General features: G+C 41.1%; 2 protein-coding genes across 2 annotated transcripts in view; both read left to right on the top strand.

Annotated features, from left to right (window-relative positions):
* Positions 1 to 5,857: 5,857 nt before the first annotated feature.
* Positions 5,858 to 9,785, top strand: LOC106607530 (peptide YY). Its single transcript, XM_014204561.2, has 4 exons — positions 5,858 to 5,987; positions 6,861 to 7,048; positions 8,978 to 9,058; positions 9,343 to 9,785. The coding sequence occupies exons 2-4, from the start codon at positions 6,861 to 6,863 to the stop codon at positions 9,365 to 9,367; spliced, it is 294 nt and encodes a 97-aa protein (XP_014060036.1). The 5' UTR covers positions 5,858 to 5,987; the 3' UTR covers positions 9,368 to 9,785.
* A 1,050-nt stretch (positions 9,786 to 10,835) lies between these two features.
* Positions 10,836 to 24,617, top strand: part of LOC106607467 (MAGUK p55 subfamily member 2) — a 38,649-nt gene continuing 24,867 nt past the window's right edge. Inside the window, exon 1 of the mRNA XM_014204447.2 lies at positions 10,836 to 10,980. The gene's annotated coding sequence lies outside the window, so the exon portion shown is untranslated. The remainder of the gene's footprint in view (positions 10,981 to 24,617) is intronic.

Raw genomic sequence — 24,617 nt, forward strand, 5'->3', positions numbered from 1 at the left:
GCAAACAAAAATGAGTAGTTAGAACGTCCCCAGAACATCAATATTGTCATCGATTAAAGATTTTTTACACTATTTTAGCTGAACAGTGCACCACTTACCTTAATTAAGTGATAATGCCCGAGAAGCCGGTGTTTGGAGGATTTGGCACGGGTGTTGTTAGGCCCGAGACCAAGTTGAGGGCCGGCAAACCGTGCCAATATATCCTCCAAACACCGGCTTAGAGGGTCACGGCTAATTTTTGTTTGCAGGGAAGTTCCCTAGAGACTGTCACGCAACATCCTAATGACTAGTAAAATGAACATTTGAGAACGTCCTGAAAAGTCCTGACATGGTCCTCCGTGACGTCCTGGTAACTAGGGAACTAGACAAAGGTTCCCCAGAGAATGTTCCATTGGGACTATCATGCGACAACCCCTTTACCATCATGAAACGTCCCCTTGTGGTCATTGAATGTCCCACGGATAGCGTCCTTATAGGCAAGTAATTGAAAGTGGTGGAAAGAGTTGGTAAAAATGTAATTTCCTGCAAAAGCAGGGGCCATGTAACAGTTCTTTCCCTGAAGATTATTATAATAACAAATACATAAATAAATGACATTGCTGTAGAATTACTGACTAGGATACAATTGCACAATATTGCTTTATCTCATCAACTTATTCATAATTGCTTTAACATGTCTACATTTTACGCTTCATAACTGAATTCATACCTCCAATATGATATGCGAGAATTCTCTTCTCTTAATAACCAGTTAGTATCAATTTTCTAACCGTAACAAATGTACTTTATAAGAATCGAGCTCTCCTCCCTTCATCACTAATGACAATCTCATGTTCCAGCGGTAGGTTGGGTTTAGAGTTGGATTTTCTCAAGGTATTGTGTTGACTAATGTCTCTAGTAAGTAATCAGTTTGTCAACTGAGGTAAGTGTCTGATTTCACCAGATGCTGGAATTGCTGTTTTTATACACACAAGCTCAATGAAAGTTGTAGGGAAAAAATACGTTGAAATCATTGTTATTCAAGCAATTTATGTGACACGGTGGACATGCCATCTTATGTCTAGTAAGACACATTGATAACTCTTAAGGGTAGTAATATTGACTGTATGCCACTGTGAAGACTTCATAACATTTTTGACACTCCAGAGTCAGAGGTAATACTACTCTTAGGGTGACATTTCAAAGCATGGGAATTTACAGTAATCTGCGGAATACATCTGTTCTTTTAGTGTGTGTGTGTGTGCTCACTGATTAGATTATTCCCAACGTCATGATGCAGTTGTTGCTAATGGTAACGCTATGCGGATTAGATTGCTCTATAACTCTTAAAATGAGACACAGCTATATAACAGCACGTACACCAAAATCATTAACGGAATCCGTTTCGCTCGCTTTTAAGAGAGAACAACTTGACACTTGATGACTTTGAGATACAAGCAATTAGTACCTAATTGGATCTTCATTTGCAAGTCACTTGCCACATAATAAGGAAAATAAGAAGAGGCGGATTCCTTCTCTCTTTCTCTCTCGTTTCTCTATCTCGCATTCTCCTCCCGATCATATTTGGCTGCTTTCCTTCCATCTCTCATTGAGTTAAACCGTAAACAGTGGAATATTGAGACGGAGGTTAGGCTGGTGTTAGTTCTTTGGGGCCTTGTGACTAGCTCACACCACAAGGAGTTGTGAGGGACGTGGTGTGTGTGTGTGTAATGATAGATGTCCTCAGGGCGGAGGAGGATTAGTATGGATGAGAAAGCCACTGACGCCTCATGTGGAGCCACGTCAGACGCTTTGGGCGTCTTTTGGGGAGAGGGCATGAGCCCTGAAGTTATTTTGAGCCATTTGACGTCCAACGGGCTATGGCCGGGTGGGGTGAGTTGAGTGAATCAACAACAACAGAAAGGGGAGAGAACGGTCATAGTCAATCAAGAGGAAGTGTCAAATAGGGGAGCGGGGCAGAGAGCGGAAGGGAGGAAAGGAGGGTAGAGCCTCTGGGCCCTTAGAGATACAACTGCTGTTATTTGATTCAGTGTCATACACTGATTGACTAACACTCATATGGATTTTTTCACTGGAATAAAACCTGGCCTCTGGCTTATTTCAAATAGGCCAAATAATCATTCTCATTCCTAACGTGTGTATTCATTTAGTTGTGTGTTGACGGCATTTTAAATACTTAGCCCATGGTGATGATTTCACACATCTCTGCTCATATTCAGACATACCTATGCATTGTAAAAGCGTTTCTTTGTACAAATATAGCCCTCTACACCTGCGATAAAATCTATGAGTTGTATAGTCCTAGTCCCCCCTTGATTCACACTGACCTGAGTAAGTTAAGGTGTGCGTCTCTTGACTGGTCCGATAATTACTCACTCGTAGTCTCAGACAGTAATTGATGGAAGACATTGATTCGGCCCGGACGGCAAACAGTCTGTGTTTTATAATCCTGTGGAAAACTGTGTTTGATTTCTGATTCACCCGACTCCCACGTCTTCTCCTCTCCAAATCACCTGCAAATCATTTAGAGAGCCATTAGTTATCGTGAACTGAGAAAAGGGAACAATAAATATCCAATTATTAACCCTCTTACAGGATGTGGAATCTAATGAAGTCTAATTATAGCTCATTGAGGATATGTTGTTATAACACGTAGCAGCTAGATTACTGTCAATAATAAAATGAACTTGATTATTTCTGTTAATAAAAGACGGATATAAAACATAGGTAGCCCTATACAAAGTGTTGCCCATATGGAAAGCGTAGCTCATATGGAAAGTGCAGCCTATTTCTCTTAATCATATCACAATCAACTTTTAACAGTTGAATGTCGGCACATATATACAAATATATGTATATTAACTTTTTTTCTGAAATATGTTATCAAAATATGCAAATTATGCAATGGCTTGTTAAATGTGCACATACAGTGGCAAGAAAAAGTATGTGAACCCTTTGGAATTATCTGGATTTCTACATGAATTGGTCATAAAATTAGATCTGATCTTCATCAACAGACAAACAGAGTGTGCTTAAACTAATAACACACATTTTATTTTATTTTACTCGTCTATATTGAATACATCATTTAAACATTCACAGTGTAGGTTGGAAGAAGTATGTGAACCCCTAGGCTAATGACTTCTCCAAAACCTAATTGGAGTCAGGAGTCAGCGAATGTGGAGTCCAATTAATAAGACGAGATTGGAGATGTTGGTTAGAGTTTCCCTGCCCTTTAGAAAAACACTCACAAAATGTGAGTTTGCTATTCACAAGAAGCATTGCCTGAACAAATGAGATCTCAGAAGACCCAAGATTAAGAAATGTTGACTTGCATAAAGCTGGAAAGGGTTACAAAAGTATCTCTAAAAGCCTTGATGTTTATCAGTCCACGGTAAGATAAATTGTCTATAAATGGAGAAAGTTCAGCACTGTTGCTACTCTCCCTAGGAGTGGCCGTCCTGCAAAGATGACTGCAAGAGCACAGCGCAGAATGCTCAATGAGGTTAAGAAGAATCCTAGAGTGTCAGCTAAAGACTTACAGAAATCTCTGGAACATGCTAACATCTCTGTTGACGAGTCTATGATACGTAAAACACTAAACAAGAATGGTGTTCATGGGAGGACACCACGGGAAAAAAACACTGCTGTCCAAAAAAACAGTGCTGCACGTCTGAAGTTCACAAAAGAGAATCTGAATGTTCCACAGCACTACTGGCAAAATATTATGTGGACAGATTAAACTAAAGTTGAGTTGTTTAGAAGGAACACACAACACTATGTGTGGAGAAAAAAAGGCACAGCACACCAACATCAAAACCTCACCCCAACTGTAAAATACGGTGGAGGGAGCATCATGGTTTGGAGCTGCTTTGCTGCCTCAGGGCCTGGATAGCTTACTATCATCAACGGAAAAATGAATTCCCAAGTTTATCAAGACATTTTGCAGAAGAATGTTAGGCTATCTGTCCGCCAATTGACGCTCAACAGAAGTTGGATGATGCAACAGGACAACGACCCAAAACACAGAAGTAAACCAACAACAGAATGGCTTCAACAGAAGAAAATACACCTTCTGTAATGGCCCAGTCAGAGTCCTGACCTCAACCCGATTGAGATGCTGTGGCATGATCTCAAGAGAGCGGTTCACACCAGACATCCCAAGAATATTGCTGAACTGAAACAGTTTTGTAAAGAGGAATGGTCCATAATTCCTCCTGACAGTTGTGCAAGTCTGATCCGCAACTACAGAAAACATTTGGTTGAGGTTATTGCTGCCAAAGGACGGTCAACCAGTTATTAAATCCAAGGGTTCACATACTTTTCCCACACTGTACTGTGAATGTTTAAACGGTGTGTTCAATAAAGACATGAAAATAATTGTTTGTGTGTTATTATTTTAAGCAGACCGTGTTTGCCTATTGTTGTGACTTAGATGAAGACCAGATCAAATTTGATGACCAATTTATGCAGAAGTACAGGTAATTCCAAAGGGTTCACATACTTTTTCTTGCCACTGTATTTGCAAACTGCGCAAATACAATTTTCTGGACACCGAATGAAGTCAGCCTAAATATTTTTGTTTCATTTTGTTAAGACACTACAGGACCAGACTTGTCCAGAGCAGATTGTGGATAAATACTTTTACAATTTTTCCATCTGTAAAATACTAAAGATATATATTGAAAATGCAGTTTTGGCATTTTTTTTTCACATAAAATGTTGTCTGGAATAAAAAATGTACAAGTCTCTCTGGGCCAGTCTGAGGAATATATCGAAGGATAACCACATACAATTTGGTGAAGGCAGATGCTTCTGAAACTGAGAAAATGTGTTGGCCTGTGGGAAGAGTCTGACTTTCAAGAAATGGCATTTAAAGACAAGTACACCACTGAATTAAGACTACCAAAGGCCAAAAGCCTATTTAGACACAACCACCATTTCTTCAAAGTTACTAAACGTAGTCCATTTTGTAACATTCTCTATGAAATGGGCTTAGCAATGATGTGCAATTCAATGTAGTTAGCCTCGAAATTATTGACACATGCCCATTTTATGTGGTTAAAATTCATTCAAATGTGAATGGCAGTAGTATGATAAACTATAGAAAAGATACATTTTCATCAAGTTTTTTTACATTTTAAATTTTACTTTTTGAAAATACTAATATTAATGAACCAAAATACCAACAAATCTCAAAATTGACAGGTAGATGCAACATTTTCATTTCAGCCTGTGGTGCTTGGCTTTAAGGGCATTACCGTACCAATAGGAATTTGACCGCCACCTGGTGGTTATTGGATTAGGCTACTCCACCACACACTCTAATTGGTACATTTCACTTTCTGACCTATAGGGAGTTTTATCCCATGTAAATAATACTAATAGGCAATATTAATTTAGCCTACTGATCAGTGTAATCTTTATATGTCGAGGAACGGCCCTATATGTTGCTGCTGTTTTAACCAAGATATCCATTGGAAATTGTGAAAGAATGAGTAAAGGCCTAATGATGATCGATATTTAGCCTGTTTGTAGCTTATTACCATTTAACTATGTTTGACATCGTCCATCCAAATTGTTTGACAGCATTCCATTGGTTTGTCAATGTCAATAGGACAGGTGTGATCCAAATTGCCCCAATGTCCTTATAGCATACGTCAGCGATTCCAATTGCGTTTCCCCACATAGGAACATTCGACTAGGGTGATGGATTAATAACAAATTATGTTAATCATCAGTTGACGTCGGTATTATGCCCCCATCCTCCTAACCATCACATCACAGCCACCCGTCCCACCTCGTTGACGAGGCGACGATGGGTATATAAACCCCCTTGTGTTGGAGTGAAACAAAAGACCAGCGATTTGCTGCAAAGACACCAGTTCAAAAAGGAACATTGCGGAAGCCAAGCAATAGAATCCACACTGCTGGACGCAGACACCACCTGTCTTAACTACCTGTAGCTCACGTCAAGTCTTCTCAAAGTAAGTAGAACTTCTAGTCTTGTGCATTTGAAATGTTTGCTAGTTTGCTAGTTTGGCTTGTATTACCTTTAAGATTACATTTATTTTTATATTTGGACATTAAAAAAATGAGAAGTTATTTGTGCAGTTCGTAATTTAAAAAATGTGAATGGTCCGATCACCTACAGCATTGATCTGCATGTTGCAACCTACAGTTAGAATTGTTTCCCCAACTGGAGTTGTTTGAAAATGCTAGAAAATACTAGAAAAGGCTTTTCAGAACCATGGACAGCTACGGGGCGAAAGTTGCGCAAATGAAATTTGGATAAAGTCGTGATTTCTGAAGGCACAACATGCATTCCTATAACAGTTGCAAATATTTGACAGTAGCATAATAAATCATGGTCATGTTGAATAGCCTACTATTTTGCCAATGATTGGTGAATTATAGCGAAAACATGCTTCAAAGGGGAAATATAATATAATTGGTAAGCTTTTATCAATTCTTTCTGCTGTTTTAATGGTTGCTTGTTCCCTTTCAAACTCATTCCTATTACTTTATCGATAATTATTTAGATGTGAGTTCGAATTAGTCATCAAACATGGAGAATTAGCTTGTACTGTAACTTCCTCTCAATACGCATTCAGTAGCCTACAAAAAAATCAGATTTCATTCAAGAATAATGCAGGATCGAAATGATCTATTACTAACAGGTGGACATCATTGCGCCCGATGTTAGCCTTCTAAAACATGTTTTTATTAGGATGCCTGCTCATCTATGAAATTGGTGTAATATTGATTGGTAGGCTATTTTGGCTATATTATTGAGCTCGGTTGAGGCTTTGTTAAATGTTAAAATCGCGTGCTCCCTAACCCCATTCTCCTGACCACAGATGGCCGTTATGCTGAAACCCTGGACCGTCTTGGTCGCCTTGGTGTTGTGCGTGCTGGTGTGTCTCGGGACTTTCGTGGACGCTTACCCACCTAAACCTGAGAACCCCGGAGAAGACGCGCCTCCCGAAGAGCTGGCCAAATACTACACCGCGCTCAGACACTACATCAATCTCATCACGAGACAGAGGTAAGCAGACCGTGCGCGTGCCACACGGCAGCTTTTGCTTTTTAAATTATATTTCTTCCTGGTCCTAACATCAAGGGAAATGTTATCTATTAAGTTATAAACCACATACCTCGTTTTTTTTATGGCAAATGGAGCTGTTTTTCATTTTATTCCAGTCTAGGTTATGTCGTCTACTGTGACAGTGGCCCCTAATTCTTCTGCTCTTATATTTGCCTCAAGCTCTCAATGTTCCATACACCATGATATATATTTTCAACATTTTATTACAGGGCACTCTCAAAAAGCTTTAGGCCCTCCATATAAATAATGTCATAGCAATAAAACCGGTGAAGACAGACCCATGTGAAGTCTCCAAATCGAGTTATGGACCTCTGTGTGCTGGCAGGTTCCCTATAACATATTCTATATTGATATGGTGATGTCTGGGTTGAATAGGTGGTCTCTGTCTTATGCTGATATGGCACTGAATCAGGCACACCTGATATTATTCATGATATTCAAATAGGCCATTGATCTTTGAGAAAATATATCCAACCCTCTAACATTCAATTTAGAGGGGAAAATGTTTACTCTTTTGTAATCCATTATCATACAGCATCCACATTTAAGTTTTCATAATATCACAATGGCCTGGATGATAACCAATAATATAGTGGAATAGTGTAGATCAGAACTACATAGTCCAAGAGGATGACACTTAGTGGAGAATGTTCTTCTTGTCTCTCATAATAACACATTGAACTACATTTGACATTTTAGTCATTTAGCAGACACTCTTTTCAGAGTGACTTCCAGGTGCAATTCGGGTTAAGTGCCTTGCTCAAGAGCACACAGGCAGATTTTTTACCTAGCCCGCTTGGGGGTTCAAACTAGTGACCTTTCAGTTACTGGCCCAACTCCCTTAACCGTTATGCTACCTGCCGCCAAATATGAATGATCAATGGGAAATGCTAATTTGGACATTAGAGAAGCTTTGCCTGCTGCAAGAGCACTGATTTTCCTGCAATCAGAAATATATAACAGTAATATTGTCTTCTGCATCCTCACAAAGTGGTTTCTAAGTGGAGAGATGAGTGCATGGTCTGATGATGACGATTCTCTTTTACACCTTGTTACATCTGGCTGTCTATGGAGCAGGTGTGATTGCCTCGGTCGCTTTCTTAGAAGGCTGGCTGATCATGCTTACCTCCGCTTCACTGGTATCGCTGTGGAGTGCCTAGTGGGGTGGAATTGGAGTGTAAAATTGCACAGCCATTATGAATGCCAGGTTAGGTGGCATGATGGGAATGTGAACATCTTCCACTCAAAAAGTTTTCCCCACAGAGGAAGCAATTCCAGCCAAATCCCGCTGAGATATTCAACTTCCAATTTACATTTCAAAGAGAAATTGATCATTTGTACAGACATTATCTGCGCAGGGAGTGCTCATACAAAAAACAGACAAACACACAGGAAAGGAAAACTATTCGATTTTGCCTGAATAATCCAAGCATAGTTTCTCAGTCTATTACCTACCTTACGACAGAGAACTACATTATCATGCCATTTAAAACCCTCAATATCTTTGGTAGTTGAGCAAGAAAGGCCTCGAACAGCCTCTTTTCAGAGGAAAGGAGCTCTGACTCACTATAGGTTCTAATTGGCCGTGTCTGGCGACTCCAGTGTCTGTAGCAGTTTGTGGGCTGACATGCTCAAGTTTCACACATACGCATAATTACATCACCCCTCTCCCATTACACACACCTCGGACAGCTACCTTGGCACCTTTAGACACAATCAGACAGCAAAATGTTCTACCTGTCATTGAGAAGTAGGATCCTCCCGCAGTATGCTTAGAGTGGAGTGGAAGTTTGACGCTCTCTCTCTCTCTCTCTCTCTCTCTCTCTCTCTCTCTCTCCCTCTCGTTCTTTCTTCCTTTATTTTTTCTAGGTATGGAAAGAGGTCCACCCAGGAGGGAGTGATGTCAGAGTTGCTGTTCGGCAACAATGCAGAGAGAGACCAGAGATCAAGGTCAGTCCATCAAAGATATAAAAAATGGACAATGCCATTTCAACGGAAGGTGCAAATACTGATATCTCTTTGTTTCTGGGGTTATTTCAATAGGGTAGTGTCAAAGAATGGCCACTTTATCAGCTACAGCCACCTACTGTACAGAAAAAGACTGGCATGCACAACTTTTAGTAGGTCTGTCTTTGGGTAGCCCAGGAGTAAACCAAAGGTTAATTTCCACAGGACTCATTGTTCTCGCCTCTCTCTCTCTCCCTCGCTCCCTCTTTCCTCTGTTCCATCTCCAGATATGACGACTCCTACATGTGGTGATTCCTCTTCCTCATTGGGCATTCTCTCCAGGTGTCCACCAATACCTGGAGAGGCCGACCAGTGCCTCCCACAACCGCCACCCCCTCTGACCCCTGACCCCTGACCACAACCAATGACCATCACAGGACCTTAAGACAACGTAAAATCAACCTTATATACCTAACCCTCCTTTCCCCTCTTACTCTCTCTCTCAGACTTCTCTCTCTCTCTCACTCGAAGTCTCTGCCTCACTTCTTCACACGAAGACAATTGTACATAATGAATAATTGAATTAAGATATAAAATTAAAAATATATAATGATTTGATGAAATCATATGTGTAACCACTGCTGTATGTCTTAACAGAGAATGATCTTTTATGGTTGGTACTGTATAAATGCTTTGTGTGTGATTAAAGTTTGATGGATGACTATGGCAAGAGAGATTATTGTGTCTCATTCGTTCTTACAGTCAAAATGATTGTGGCGTTTTAAAAGGATCTCTTGGAGTAAAATAATGTATTGATGAGCAGAAGACATTCATTCTAGTTGAAAATGGATAACATCCTCGGTGAGGACTTTCCCAACCATGTCACTATAAGGCTATGGGTGACTTCTACTAGACGGCCTGAAAATCAGACATCTGTTGTGTCTGGTGCAAGTACTGGACATCAGGCTATGTAAATGCTGCCTTACCATGATGTCTCCTCTTGATAAATATGCAGTGGTAATACTTCTCTTCGTCCAGTAGATGTCACTCCTGTAAGGCAGGTACTTGACAGGAACAGGAGTGTGGAGTGAATACGATGTGAACGCTGATTGAATGAGCAAACACAGATTTTCTGAAATACATATATTATAATGGAGTACATATAGTTTAATCAGCCCACATATTATATACTTGTATACATAATATAAGTATAATCATCTACTTAGTATAATTGAATGAGTTGCATGAGTCAAGGGGCATATGGAATTCTAGCATTTTTGATAGATTGACATCTTGACGATTCAGTTCCATTAAAGCAACAATATGTAAGATTTCCATTTGCTCATTTGCCTTTTCAACGAATGGAATAGCCATGATTTCAGAGGAATGTGACTCATAGATGCCCTGTCTTACCTTATCATAACCAAAGCAATATGGACCCATTACGCCATTCTATATGATACTTTTATGCTCTGCACAACTTAAGAGTGTGGCTTTAACCCAAACAAATGTGTATTTGTTCCTAAATGTGAATAGGAATATTCCTTGGAAGAATTAAGGACCACACACAGATCATGTGATGAAAATCATGTAAATCCATGACATGTAATGGTAGTCAATTATTTGTATGAAGAATATTTGTGTGTTCTCGACTTGTAGGCCTAACTATATTTCTTTGTTATTGTAAAAACATGAAATGGGTGTGCAGTAATTATTTGTTTACTAGCTTAGAAAGACTGTTAAAAAGACATGGACAGGATTTCTATTCTACACAACCGCCATATGTAGTTGGTGGGGCACACATTGAGTTAAGAAGTGCGTTGCCCGTTTAAATCTCCATCGCGACGACTTGGTTTGACAATCCGTAGAGGTTCAGAGATCTCAAATTAAACGGAGACAACGACGCGACCACCGAAACGGAACAGGTTAGTGCAGTCCGGTTATGTAGAATTGCGGTTTTATTTTTTTAAATCATACGATATATTTTCAGTGGAATGCATGACAGATGGTCTATTTGATTTTAGGTGTTTTTCGTTGTGCTTTGTGCTTTGTATGCATGTGTGGGCATCATGCTGTCAAGCAGTAGATGATTCCGATAATGTAGATACAGAGTCAGGCAAATACTCAAATGGTGCCATCAAGACATAGCCTAACCGAACCCAATTTCTATTAATACCTACATAATTGTGTTTCGCATTGATTTTATTTTATTAAATTATGTATGCGTGTCTCTGTGTCTCGGTTGCAGACACCCAGCGTTAGATGTGCACATGTGGTCGTGAGCTATCGGCTACGCACCAAAGATAACGTTTCTCTTCAGTAATTTAATTCAATCTAAATACACACTAATATGAAGACTGTCTTTTCGGTAGTGGAGAAATATCATTCGTGAATAGTGTGGTATAGTGGTGCATGCTGCAAGCAAAACAATACAATGCGCCCCCTACACTCACTCAAACACTTACGCACGCACACCACCTGCACACGCAGACTTTTGGCAAGGTACAGTAGGATCCTAATATCACACATGTCATGTAGGCTATAAGACGCACCTAACCATACTCTCTCTCTTTCTCTCCATCTGGGGTGTGGAGGAGATTGCTCAGGTGTAAGAATCAGACCTTTGGAACATTGCGTTTTCTGGTTTGTATCCTGTAGGTTGAAGCACAAAAGTGAAAGTGGACTGTCCTGATTATAAAGTTATTACACTATTATAGAACTCAAAATTCAAAAGGAACTCGCACATCTGAGCAATCTTTTTTTTTTGCAGGTGCATGGTAACAGTTGAACAAGATGAAGGAGAAAGGAAACCGCACACTGCTCTTGATAGTATCACAGATATTTAATAAGCTTACGTATCGGTCTCACCGCCTTCGTCAGAGCTTTATTGAGTTTGAAAAAAATCACTATTATAGACTTGCCATGACATAAATCCAATTTCACTTTCCCGATTAAAGTAAAACCATGTGATTAGCTCAAAGCCAATCATATAATTGTGTGGTGGCAGTGAAAAATTATATTTCTTTTGAAAATATGTCGGCGAGCAATTGATAGTAAAGACTTATTAGTAATTTGAATAATGGAATTGAAGAGATCAATCTCTTAAAATGAAACATCCCTTTTTCTATAGCTTCCTCTCTCACAACTGAGTCTTTGGAACAAACCACAAAATGCAAAGTGACTGGCTAACACACTGTGTTGATAGGAGCCAAACACACACCACAGTCTTTAGAGAGAGGGAGACAGATATTGTGACACAAGCAGATGGGGCATGTAGCCTATCTCTTAGGGGGTGGGGGTGGGGGTGGATGAGAGTGGGGCAGGGAGGGATGGGGGGGGGGCACAATGAGGGGAGCAGATGGAGTTCACATCAGCGTGTGATCTCGTTAGTGCCTGGACATGGTGTCTTTAGCACAATAGGCCACAGCATGACGTGTGTATGTAGTAGGGGAGAGAGGGAGGGAAAGAGGAAGGAGAGAGGGATGGAGAGAGAGAAGAGAGAGGGATAATGAGATGGATGGAGAGAGGGAGAGAGAGAGGGGGGATGGGAGAGAGGTAGGGAGAGAAGTGGAGAGGGATGGGAGAGAGATGGGAGGAAGAAAAGGATGGAGAGAGGAATGGGAGGGTGTGAGGAGGTGGGGGGATGAGAGAGAAGGATGGAGAGAGAAGAGAGAATATGCACTACCCATTATGAGGTAGGAGAAAGGGATAGAGAAAGGCAAAGGGATGGCGGGATGGAGAAGAATGGAAAGAGGATATTAACTACCCAAGTGGACTGCCTGCCCTATGGTTCGTAACCCCCCAATATGAGTCAACATGAGGAGGGAGGTGATGAAGGAAACCTCCCTAGGGATCTGTGTGTTATTGCTGAGCTTGCATATTATCTACCACCGGCTAGGAGCACTGTGGCAGGTGATGTGGTAGCAAGGTTACAATTTAGTAGTAGAGCTACTGAGCTGGTTTAGTAGGGGAATAATGTACAGTAAGCAGGATCTCTTTATGCCAAGAGATAAAATAGGTACAATAGTAGAAAAAGCAAGTGGATGTTTTGGGTGCTCTCTAAAGTTTTTTTAGGTTATTTTCCATCCAATTGATGATAGCACAGGGGGAAAACGAAATCAGTTCAACGCAGATGAACAGTGGAGAGAGAAACGGCTTCGTTACACCATGCTGACTGGCAGAGAATCAACCTCAGAGTGCAGGCTCTGCTGCTATCATTGATTCTATGGGCATTTTCTGCCCCAGATATCCTCCAGACACCACAACTTCCTAACTACTGTCTGTCTCAAGACAAGAGGATGAGTGGAACTAGCTATAGCATTAGCCTGTAATAAGCTAATTATGGCTCCTTCGTTCATTTGTATTTTATTTTAGGTCGTAGATCAGCTTTAATATTGCCGATAGATTGTGGCTTCCACCAATGTAAATGTCTGCATCATTTCCAATCACCCATATTTTTGTTAGTAAATATATATAGTGTATATAAATGATACATACATATACAGTATATACATTTTTATATATTTTAATGTATTATTTTCCCATAACTCTACCATCCCTCCCCTAATTGGAGTAAACTAATGGACAATTAGGCTTCTACTTCCAGCTTATACATACTATATACATTTTACAGATACAGTACATTTTACAATAGTTATCTTTTGTTTGTTTTTAGTCCCATCCTTCAGCTCCACTCAACCCCACCCATTTATCTCTGAACAACATCCAGTTTCTATTTACCAAAAAGTTCTGAACCTTTCTATTCTCATGGATTCTACATATTGTAAATTAAAGATATACATTTCTGCTAAGAGTTTTACAGATAGAGTACATTTTACAATAGTTATCTTTTTATAGTTACTTTTTACACATAACCTTTATTTAACTAGGCAAGTCAGTTAAGAACAAATTATTATTTATAACAACGGCCTAGGAACAGTGGGTTAACTGCCTTGTTCAGGGGCAGAACGACAGATTTTTTCCTTGTCAGCTGGGGGATTCAATCTAGCAACCTTTTGGTCACTGGCCCAACACTCTAACCACTAGGCTACCTGCCGCCCCAAAAGTGCTGTACTATTTGCAGAGTTAGCGCCAGGTAAATGTTGCAATTCTTCAGCCATTCAGCCATTCCTGAAACTGCGACCAAAAACTAGCTACATATGGACAGTACCAAAACAAATTAGCTAATTACTCTGTCTCTTCACAGCAATATATCTATCTATCTATCTATCTATCTATCTATCTATCTATCTATCTATCTATCTATCTATCTATCTATCTATCTATCTATCTATCTATCTATCTATCTATCTATCTATCTATCTATCTATCTATCTATCTATCTATCTATCTATCTATCTATCTATATATACATTCTATTAGTTGCAAGAATTTTGTATAATAATTTATATTGAAAAAAGTTTTGAATCCAGCGCTGTTTTGTGTATCAGTTCATAAACCATGTGCCATGGAACTGGTAGATCGAAAATCTCTTCCCAAGTATTTTGCAATCTATATGGCACCTTCATTAGCCATAGCCATTTGGGAGGATATGTTACATTAGAAAACAAAAAATATATTGTTACTGGCCTGCACCCATGTTGAAATAAGCTACATCTCTTCTAGTTATTGTTTGTCTAATTAATGTAACGGTTACTGCTTTGCTAAGGGCTCAAATACATGATTAAAATATAAAAGCTACACTTTTTATATTATTTCATACTGTTTGGCAGAATCATAATTCAGCATACAAGTCATCAATATTAGATGCCATTGTATCTGCCAAGTTATGGTACAAAATCATGTAAAGGGCATTCTGCCATGGAAATTGCTGACTACACATAATAATCTAATGCAAATGCAGAAGAAATATCCGCACACACAGACTTGCTCCTAAAAAGGGACATTTTATTTAAATAATTTGAGCATGGCTTAGGTCAGACATTCCAACCGTTGCTTAATTTTTGTGTTAGATTCATCTTCCCCCATGTATACACTCTTCGGTGACATTTTGTGCATAAAAGCCAAACAAGCCACCACATCTATAAGCGGCTTTATGGATTGATTAACCATATTGCCCCTAGATGTCTCTAGATGTACTCTCTCTCTATCTCCACCTTCTCCTTCTTACACAATGCCTAGCCTCGCAGCAGAGTGAATGTGCATTAAAGGGGAGGGGTACAAAGCGGTACATCCCATTGGTTGCCTACCTCTCTGTAGGTATCCAGGGACGTATAGTGGCTTGCAAAAGTATTCATCCCCCTTGGCATTTTTCCTATTTTGTTGCCTTACAACCTGGAATAAAAAAAATATATTTTTTTGTGGGTTTGCCTCATTTGATTTACACAACATGCATATCACTTTGAAGATGCTAAATATTTTTTATTGTGAAACAAACAAAAAACAAGACCAAAAAAATGAAAACTTGAGCGTGCATAAGTATTTACCCCCCCAAAGTCAATACTTTGTAGAGCCACCTTTTGCAGCAAATACAGCTGCAAGTCTCTTGGAATATGTCTCTATAATCTTGGCACATCTAGCCACTGGGATTTTTGCCCATTCTTCAAAGCAAAATTATTTTTGGATTGGATCAATTGGATTGAAGTCTGGGATTTGACTAGGCCATTCCAAGACAATTAAATGTTTCCCCTTTAACCACTCGAGTGTTGCTTTAGCAGTATGCTCAGGGTCATTGTCCTGCTGGAAGGTGAACCTTCGTCCCAGTCTCAAATCTCTGGAAAACTGAAACAGATTTCACTCAAGAATTTCTCTTTATTTAGCGCCATCCATCATTCCTTCAATTCTGACCAGTTTCCCAGTCCCTGCCGATGAAAAACATCCCCACAGCACGATGCTGCCACCACCATGCTTCACTGTGGGGATGGTGTTCTCGGGGTTATGGGAGGTGTTGGGTTTGTGCCAGACATAGCGTTTTCCTTGATGGCCAAAAAGCTCAATTTTAGTCTCATCTGACCAGAGTACCTTCTTCCATATGTTTGGGGAGTCTCCCACATGCCTTTTGGCGAACACCAAACGTGTTTGCTTATTTTTTTCTTTAAGCAATGGCTTTTTTCTGGCCTCTCTTCTGTAAAGCCCAGCTCTGTGGAGTGTACAGCTGAAAGTGGTCCTATGGACAGATACTCCAATCTCCGCTGTGGAGCTTTGCAGCTCCTTCAGGGTTATCTTTCGTCTCTTTGTTGCCTCTCTGATTAATGCCCTCCTTGCCTGGTCCGTGAGTTTTGGTGGGCGGCCCTCTCTTGGCAGGTTTGTTGTGGTGCCATATTCTTTCCATTTTTTAATAATGGATTTAATGGTGCTCCGTGGGATGTTCAAAGTTTTGGATATTTTTTTTATAACCCAACCTTGATCTGCTCTTCTTCAAAACTTTGTCTCTGACCTGTTTGGAGAGCTCCTTGGTCTTCATAGTGCCCCTTGCTTAGTTGTGTTGCAGACTCTGGGGCCTTTCAGAACAGGTGTATATATACTGAGATCATGTAACAGATCATGTGACACTTAAATTGCACACAGGTGGACTTTATTTAACAAATTATGTGACTTCTGAAGGTAATTGGTTGCACCAGATCTTATTTAGGGGCTTCATAGCAAAGGGGGTGAATACATATGCACGCACCACTTTTCCGTTGAAATGTTTGTATAATTTTGTGAAACAAGTAATTTTTTTCATTTCACTTCACCAATTTGGACTATTTTGTGTATGTCCATTACATGAAATACAAATAAAAATCTATGAAATTGCAGGTTGTAATGCAACAAAATAGGAAAAACGCCAAGGGGGGTGAATACTTTTGCAAGGCACTGTATGAGATGGACTGCCTCCTTTCTTCCGCGTCAGCCAGTTGCTATGACAATGTGCTAGTACAGTCTGCAGCCGCCATAGTGACCAGTAATGATGCTTAGGGAAAGGGATCGGGATTAATCTAAGCTACACACACACACACACACACACACACACACACACACACACACACACACACACACACACACACACACACACACACACACACACACACACACACACACACACACACACACACACACACACTGTTCCATCATTCCACCACTCATGCCAATGTTATAGGTGGGGAAACAAAGCAGCCTTCCAGCCTCCTCAGCTGGCCGCCCATAAAAAGGAAAAGGTGATTATGCCCTAACGGGAGCTAGGACTGTCTGACCACAGATCTATCGGTCGATAGCCTTAGGAGATGTGTTATACAGCAGCTCTGTCTATCAGTCAGAGTGTGTGCAAATAAAGCCGACCAGATCGACCACACTCAGACCTTGGTGTGAGAATAGCATCATGGGGGACCTGTGGTTTCTGGCATACTGTATATTTTATTGGACTGGACCTCTGTGTGTATGTCTGTGTGTGTGTGCATGTGTGTGTGTGTATGCTTGCGTGCATGTGTGTGTGTGTATGCTTGCGTGCATATGTACACTGTACATACATGCATGCATCTGTGTGTGTGTCTGCTGTGGCTCTGCCTACAGTGGGGCTATTTTCAACCCTAGCTTATTAGAAAAGACCAGCGGACAGAGAGGAAAGGAGAGCTGCTGTCTTACTATGGGATGGATGTAAGGTAGCCATCGCCATCGGCAGCCAAGCTCACACATGGAAGTTGGATCACCATTACATCTAATGAAATATTTCACAGGACAGATACTGTATGGCTGGATTCACTGATACAGGACATATATGTCTTCTTACCATTTTACAGATACAGTATATTTTCTTTTATGACTGTTTTGACAAATCATACATTTCTTCTGAAATGAAATGTTATTTGAAGATGAGCAATGACAATTTCACTCCTTATCACATTCATTAGTTGTGTCCATCTAATCAAATGTAATTGGTGTCACTGTCTATTTTAAATCAAACCAACTGTCTATTTTAAATCAAACCAACTGTCAACTGTCATTACTTTGGGAAAATATGCCTCAACAAAGTTTTGTGGGGGTAATAGGTAGGCCTAAAGCCACTCGTCACCGGTGTTGTGTAATGGGTCTGCTGTTGGTCAGTGTGTTGTTGTTGACCACATGACTGCCCTCTGACAAGACCTGTAACGCAAAGGGACTGGGACATGTGGATTTGCAGGCTGGGATGTGTTAACAGGCTACCTGAGTTCAAGGGTCACTAATTAAAAATGTTTCAGCAGCAATGGTTCTCTATTTTGACTTTAGATCAGCAGTACGAGAGAAGAAACATTTGTGGTCAGGAGAGTTTGTGGTCGTCATACCGATTCCTTTGTTTGTCGCTAAATCTTTTGCTTGCGGCTACACACATTTTATGCTTTCCCTTATGTTCAAAGTAGCCTGAATCCTAACTACAGGGATTTTGTCACAATTAACTTGAAAGTTAAGCTAATGTAAATCCTTACTTTGTTTGTCCTTGACTGTAATTGTAGAGGGGTCCTTAGGGTTTCCTGGTCGGCGATTGTGAGAGACAAACGGGTCTGAGTTCCAGAGCTTTTAAACTGTGTTGTGGTTCATGCCGTTTCAATGGCTTGAATGAAAAAGTAAATGTTGCCAAAGTGAAGTGATGCACATAACAATTATGAAAACAACAGCGACAAGAATAAGAGTAGTATCTATAATAGTAAAGAAAAATTATATATATATAATTTTTATATATATATATATATATATATATATAATTTTTTATATATATATACATTTTTTGTTTGTTTTGTAAATTAAACAAATACATATCCAATACAGAAGTGTAATAACTGTAATAATGGTAGAAGCAGGTGTAATCTATGTGAGTCATTCAAGAGTCACTCCTCATGTCTTACTGCCTGTCTTGTTGCCTCAGAAGAGTCTGTCAATGAGGGGAATCTGGCCGATATCTTTCTAGCAGACGTTATCAAAACACTTTGAAGCAGCAAAATGGCTTCTTACAGCAAGTGTGTTGGTAGAGTACATTCGTCTGCCTGATTTGTCTGTCTGCCGCCTCAGGCTCGTATTATTGTTTGCTTAAGTAGGATTTTCTGCTCTTTATTCTGCTCCTTTAATTTTACTCTCGCTCCCTTTAATTTTACTCTCTCATGCACTCTCTCCTCTTGCTGTATGTATGTCTCACTCTCACCCTCTCTGTCTCTATTTCTCGCTCTATCTGTCTTCCCTCCCTCTCTGTCTCCTTTTTGTCTCTTTCACTCTGTCTCCCTCTCCTTCCTTGTCTTGTTTCTTCTTAATGTCCCACTCTTTTCTCTCTCTCTCTCTCTCTCTCTCTCTCTCTCTCTCTCTCTGTCTCTCTCTCTCTCTCTCTCTCTCCTAAAACATTTCCTTTCAGAATTCAACATATACAGGAACTCTGTGCATGGTTTTCTCCTCTTCGGGAGGTGAGACAGTGTTTTGGTGGGGTGGTGCTGAAGTGGGGTGGGGCCGCTGCTCTCTCTTTTTGTTCTCCTTTATTGCCCCTACCTCTCCATTCTTACCATACATTGAGCCTGTTGTCATGGATACCATGAATTAGCTACACCAGAAGCCCACTCTGTCTGTGACGGCGCAGGCCTTCTCTCTTGTTCATGTCTCCTTATATTGTCTTGTGAGAATAGATACCCGCACGCCATCGAAGGGTTAGAAGAAATCCAAAACAAAGGCTGAGATTAGAGATCTTCACGTTCCAAAATGGAACTGGGGCTTTCCCACCGAGCCTGGCATGCATAAATAAAACCTGTTTATATACAGATCCATTCTGAACGGACCCAAGGACTATTAGGCCCGTTTCGTATAGACCTGGTTGGATCCAGACCCGGTCCGATTTGATCCGAGGAAAGCTACTTAATTAACCAGAGCTGATAAAGCACGTGGGAGAGGAGGGAGAGAGAGGTGCTACTCTAGCAGGCGGGAGAGAGGGCGTACTGTGTGAGCAAGTGGAACGGGAGCAGGGAGGGAGAGAGAGACAGCAACCAACCAAACCGACTCGCGCTATAGTAGACTAATAGCTGCCATAACTAGGTTATTTATCATCAAATATGATTACGTAGTACCTGTCTTGACTGCATCAAACCGGGAGAAGTTAGTTAAGCTAGCTAACGTTAAGCTAGCTATCTCCTAATTTTTGCTCCACATGGAGGCTATGACTGTAGCCTATTGCTGCTTTGATGACTTATGATTGGCCAACAACAACAACAAGCTACCTGCTCGGTTCCTGGATCAGGCCTCGGGTATTCAGGTACAAGTAGATTCATGAAGACCTTTAGCTAATATGCAAAAATATGGACAAGACAAAAGATTTAAGTGCTTTTGAACGGGGTATGGTAGTAGGTGCCAGAACTGCAACACTGCTGGATTTTTTACTCTCAGCAGTTTACCGTGTGTGTCAAGAATGGTCCACCACCCAAAGGACATCCAGCCAACTTGACACAACTGTGGGAAGCGTTGGAGTCAGCATCGGCCAGCATCCCTGTGGAACGCTTTCGACACCTTGTAGAGTCCATGCCCAACGAATTGATGCTGTTCTGAGGGCAAAACAGGGTGCAACTCAATGTTAGGAAGGTGCTCCTAATGTTTTGTACACTCAGTGTATATAAGTCAAGGAAACATCAGTGCTTATTGGTCGTCCATCGTTCAAACTTGAATATAATCTGCTGATGGGAAAACAGCGCTCCCTGCTGGTGAATATTATACTAAGAAAAATGCCCAAATGCACCTGTTGGATTCTATGCTGGTATAAATGTGTATCGTTACTGTACATTAGAGGTCTTTATGGATCCCCCTATACCCGAAAACCTGAGACCCGATCTGGGACCGAGCGGGTTCGGATCCAGAATTCTAAATAATGTCCCGGGTCTGGGTCGGATCTGATATGATTGTCGGGTCTCGGTTATGTGTAATTTTAACTGACTTGTCCAGAAGGACCCATACAGATCCGAACACAACTACTGTAGTAAAGACAAAGAGAAATTGCGTAATTTATGCTGCTGCGCTTTGCTTTTCATGAGAGTGGCGCATGTTGCTTGTGGTTGTTGGCCAATCATAAGTCATCAAAGCGTCAATAGGCTACAGTCATGGAGTCTTTATGTGGGGCAAAAGTCAGGAGATACCTAATCAATGGAAGATGGAATTAAAATTACGGAGTTAAAGGAGCAGGATAGGCTACAACGACCAAGAGCCAACAGATAGGCTGCTACTTTACAGTGGCTTGCGAAAGTATTCACCCCCCTTGGCATTTTTCCTATTTTGTTGCCTTACAACCTGGAATTAAAATAGATTTTGGGGGGTTTGTATCATTTGATGTGCACAACATGCCTACCCCTTTGAAGATGCAAAATATGTTTTATTGTGAAACAAACAAGAAATAAGACCAAAAAAATGGAAAACTTGAGCGTGCATAACTAATTCACCCCCCCAAAGTCAATACTTTGTTGAGCCACCTTTTGCAGCAATTACAGCTGCAAGTCTCTTGGAATCTGTCTCTATAATCTTGGCACATCTAGCCACTGGGATTTTTGCCCATTCTTCAAGGCAAAACTGCACCAGCTCCTTCAAGTTAGATGGGTTCCTGCTGATGTACAGCAATCTTTAAGTCATACCACAGATTCTCAATTGGATTAAGGTCTGGGATTTGACTAGGCCATTCCAAGACATTTAAATATTTCCCCTTAAACCACTCGAGTGTTGCTTTAGCAGTATGCTTAGGGTCATTGTCCTGCTGGATGGTGAACCTCCGTCCCAGTCTCAAATCTCTGGAAAACTGAAACAGGTTTCCCTCAAGAATTTCTCTTTATTTAGCGCCATCCATCATTCCTTCAATTATGACCAGTTTCCCAGTCCCTGCCGATGAAAAACATCCCCACAGCATGATGCTGCCACCACCATGCTTCACTGTGGGGATGGTGTTCTCGGGGTGATGGGAGGTGTTGGGTTTTTGCCAGACATAGCGTTTTCCTTGATGGCCAAAAAGCTCAATTTTAGTCTCATCTGACCAGAGTACCTTCTTCCATATGTTTGGGGGGTCTCCCACATGCCTTTTGGCGAACACCAAACGTGTTTGCTTATTTTTTTCTTTAAGCAATGGCTTTTTTCTGGCCACTCTTTTGTAAAGCCCAGCTCTGTGGAGTGTACAGCTTAAAGTGGTCCTATGGACAGATACTCCAATCTCCGCTGTGGAGCTTTGCAGCTCCTTCAGGGTTATCTTTGGTCTCTTTGTTGCCTCTCTGATTAATGTCCTCCTTGCCTGGTCCATGAGTTTTGGTGGGTGGCCCTCTCTTGGCAGGTTTGTTGTGGTGCCTTATTCTTTACATTTTTTAATAATGGATTTAATGGTGCTCCATGCTCCGTGTTCAAAGTTTCGGATATTTTTTTATAACCCAACCCTTTTTATTTTTTTTATTTCACATTTATTTAACCAGGTAGGCCAGTTGAGAACAAGTTCTCATTTACAACTGCAACCTGGCCAAGATTAAACATGGAATAAACAAACGTACAGTCAATAACACAATAGACAAAGTCTATATACAGTGTGTGCAAATGGCGTGAGGAGGTAAGGCAACAAATAGGCCATAGTAGTGAAGTAATTACAATTTAGCAAATTAACACTTGAGTGATAGATGTGAAGATGATGATGTCCAAGTAGAAATACTGGTGTGCAAAAGAGCAAAAAAGTAAATAAAAACAAAATGGGGATGAGGTAGGTAGATTGGATGGGCTATTTACAGATGGGCTGTGTACAGCTGCAGCGATCGGTTAGCTCCTCAGAAAGCTGATGCTTAAAGTTAGTGAGGGAGATATAAGTCTTCAATTTCAGCGATTTTTACAATTCGTTCCAGTCATTGGCAGCAGAAAACTGGAAGGAAAGGCGGCCAAAGGAGGTGTTGGCTTTGGGGATGACCAGTGAAATATACCTGCTGGAGCGCCTGCTACGGGTGGGTGTTGTTATGGTGACCAGTGAGCTGAGATAAGGCAGAGATTTACCTAGCAAAGACTTATAGATGACCTGGAGCCAGTGGGTCTGGCGACGAATATGTAGCGAGGGCCAGCAGACGAGAGCATACAGGTCGCAGTGGTGGGTGTTATGGGGCTTTGGTGACAAAACGGATGGCACTGTGATAGACTACATCCAATTTGCTTAGTAGTGTTGGAGGCTATTTTGTAAATGACATTGCCGAAGTCGAGGATCGGTAGGATAGTCAGTTTTACGAGGGTATGTTTGGCAGCATGAGTGAAGGAGGCTTTGTTGTGAAATAGGAAGCCGATTCTAGATTTAATTTTGGATTGGAGATGTTTAATATGAGTCTGGAAGGAGAGTTTCCAGTCTTGCCAGACACCTACGTATTTGTAGTTGTCCACATATTCTAAGTCAGAACCGTCCAGGGTAGTGATGCTAGTCGGGCGGGCGGATGCGGGCAGCGATCGGTTGAAAAGCATGCATTTAGTTTTACTAGAGTTTAAGAGCAGTTGGAGGCCACGGAAGGAGTGTTGTATGGCATTGAAGCTCGTCTAGAGGTTAGTTAACACAGTGTCCAAAGAAGGGCCAGATGTATACAGAATGGTGTCGTCTGCGTAGAGGTGGATCAGGGAGTCACCCACAGCAAGAGCGACATCATTGATATATACAGAGTACAGAGTCAGCCCGAGAATTGCACCCTGTGGTACCCCCATAGAGACTGCCAGAGGTCCTGACAACAGGCCCTCCGATTTGACATACTGAACTCTATCTGAGAAGTAGTAGGTGAACCAGGCTAGGCAGTCATTTGAGAAAGCAAGGCTGTTGAGTCTGCCAATAAGAATGTGGTGATTGACTTCCGGAAATGGCGAAGCTCTAACAAGACGCATCTGCGTAGCATCCTCGAACTTTCGAACAATTTTAAGCCATTTTGACACGGTTTACCTGTTCGTTCATAGTGAGTTAGAAGTTAAAACATCTATTGTGTCGCCAAAGCAAAGGATGTCCAATATGTCAAAGCCTCAGACAAAGCATGGAAAAATGCTCCTCTCTGACAGCCCTTCTTCGGCCTCGGCAGATGATAGCTCGGAAGAAGCACCAGCCTGGTTCAGAATGGAGATGGAGAAGGGTATAACAAAAATCCAAGAGACACTTTCTGAACGCCTCAGCAAAATTGATGTACTGGTCGATTAACTCCACGAAGACCAGAAAGTCACAAAGGGACGAGTGACAAAGTTAGAAAAAGACCATGCTGACCACCAGGCTGCCATCCTGGACGTCCATGTGGAAGTGGACCAAAAATACAAGAAGTTGGAAGATGCCATCTCTAAACTCGAGGACATATTTATTACAAAAATGTCCAATGGCGCTCGAATTTGAGACTTCAAGGTTTCCAGGAGGCCATGGAGGGAAAAGACGCGATCTCCTTTCTACAGGAATGAATTCCCAAAATTCTGGATCTACCCCCTCCCACCCACCCACTGGAGATCGAGATGGCCCATCGGAGGCGGCTGCCTGGCCATGTTGCACCCAGGGCATTTGTCATTAAATTTCTACAGTACCAGGACACTGTTCGCATCCTCTCTGCTGCCCGAGCAAAGGGAGAGCTCAAGTACGGAGATGCCAGAATCATGATCTTTCTGGATCTTTCTC

This window comes from Salmo salar, chromosome ssa06 (genome assembly GCF_905237065.1).
Source record: "Salmo salar chromosome ssa06, Ssal_v3.1, whole genome shotgun sequence".
Lineage (NCBI taxonomy): Eukaryota > Metazoa > Chordata > Actinopteri > Salmoniformes > Salmonidae > Salmo > Salmo salar.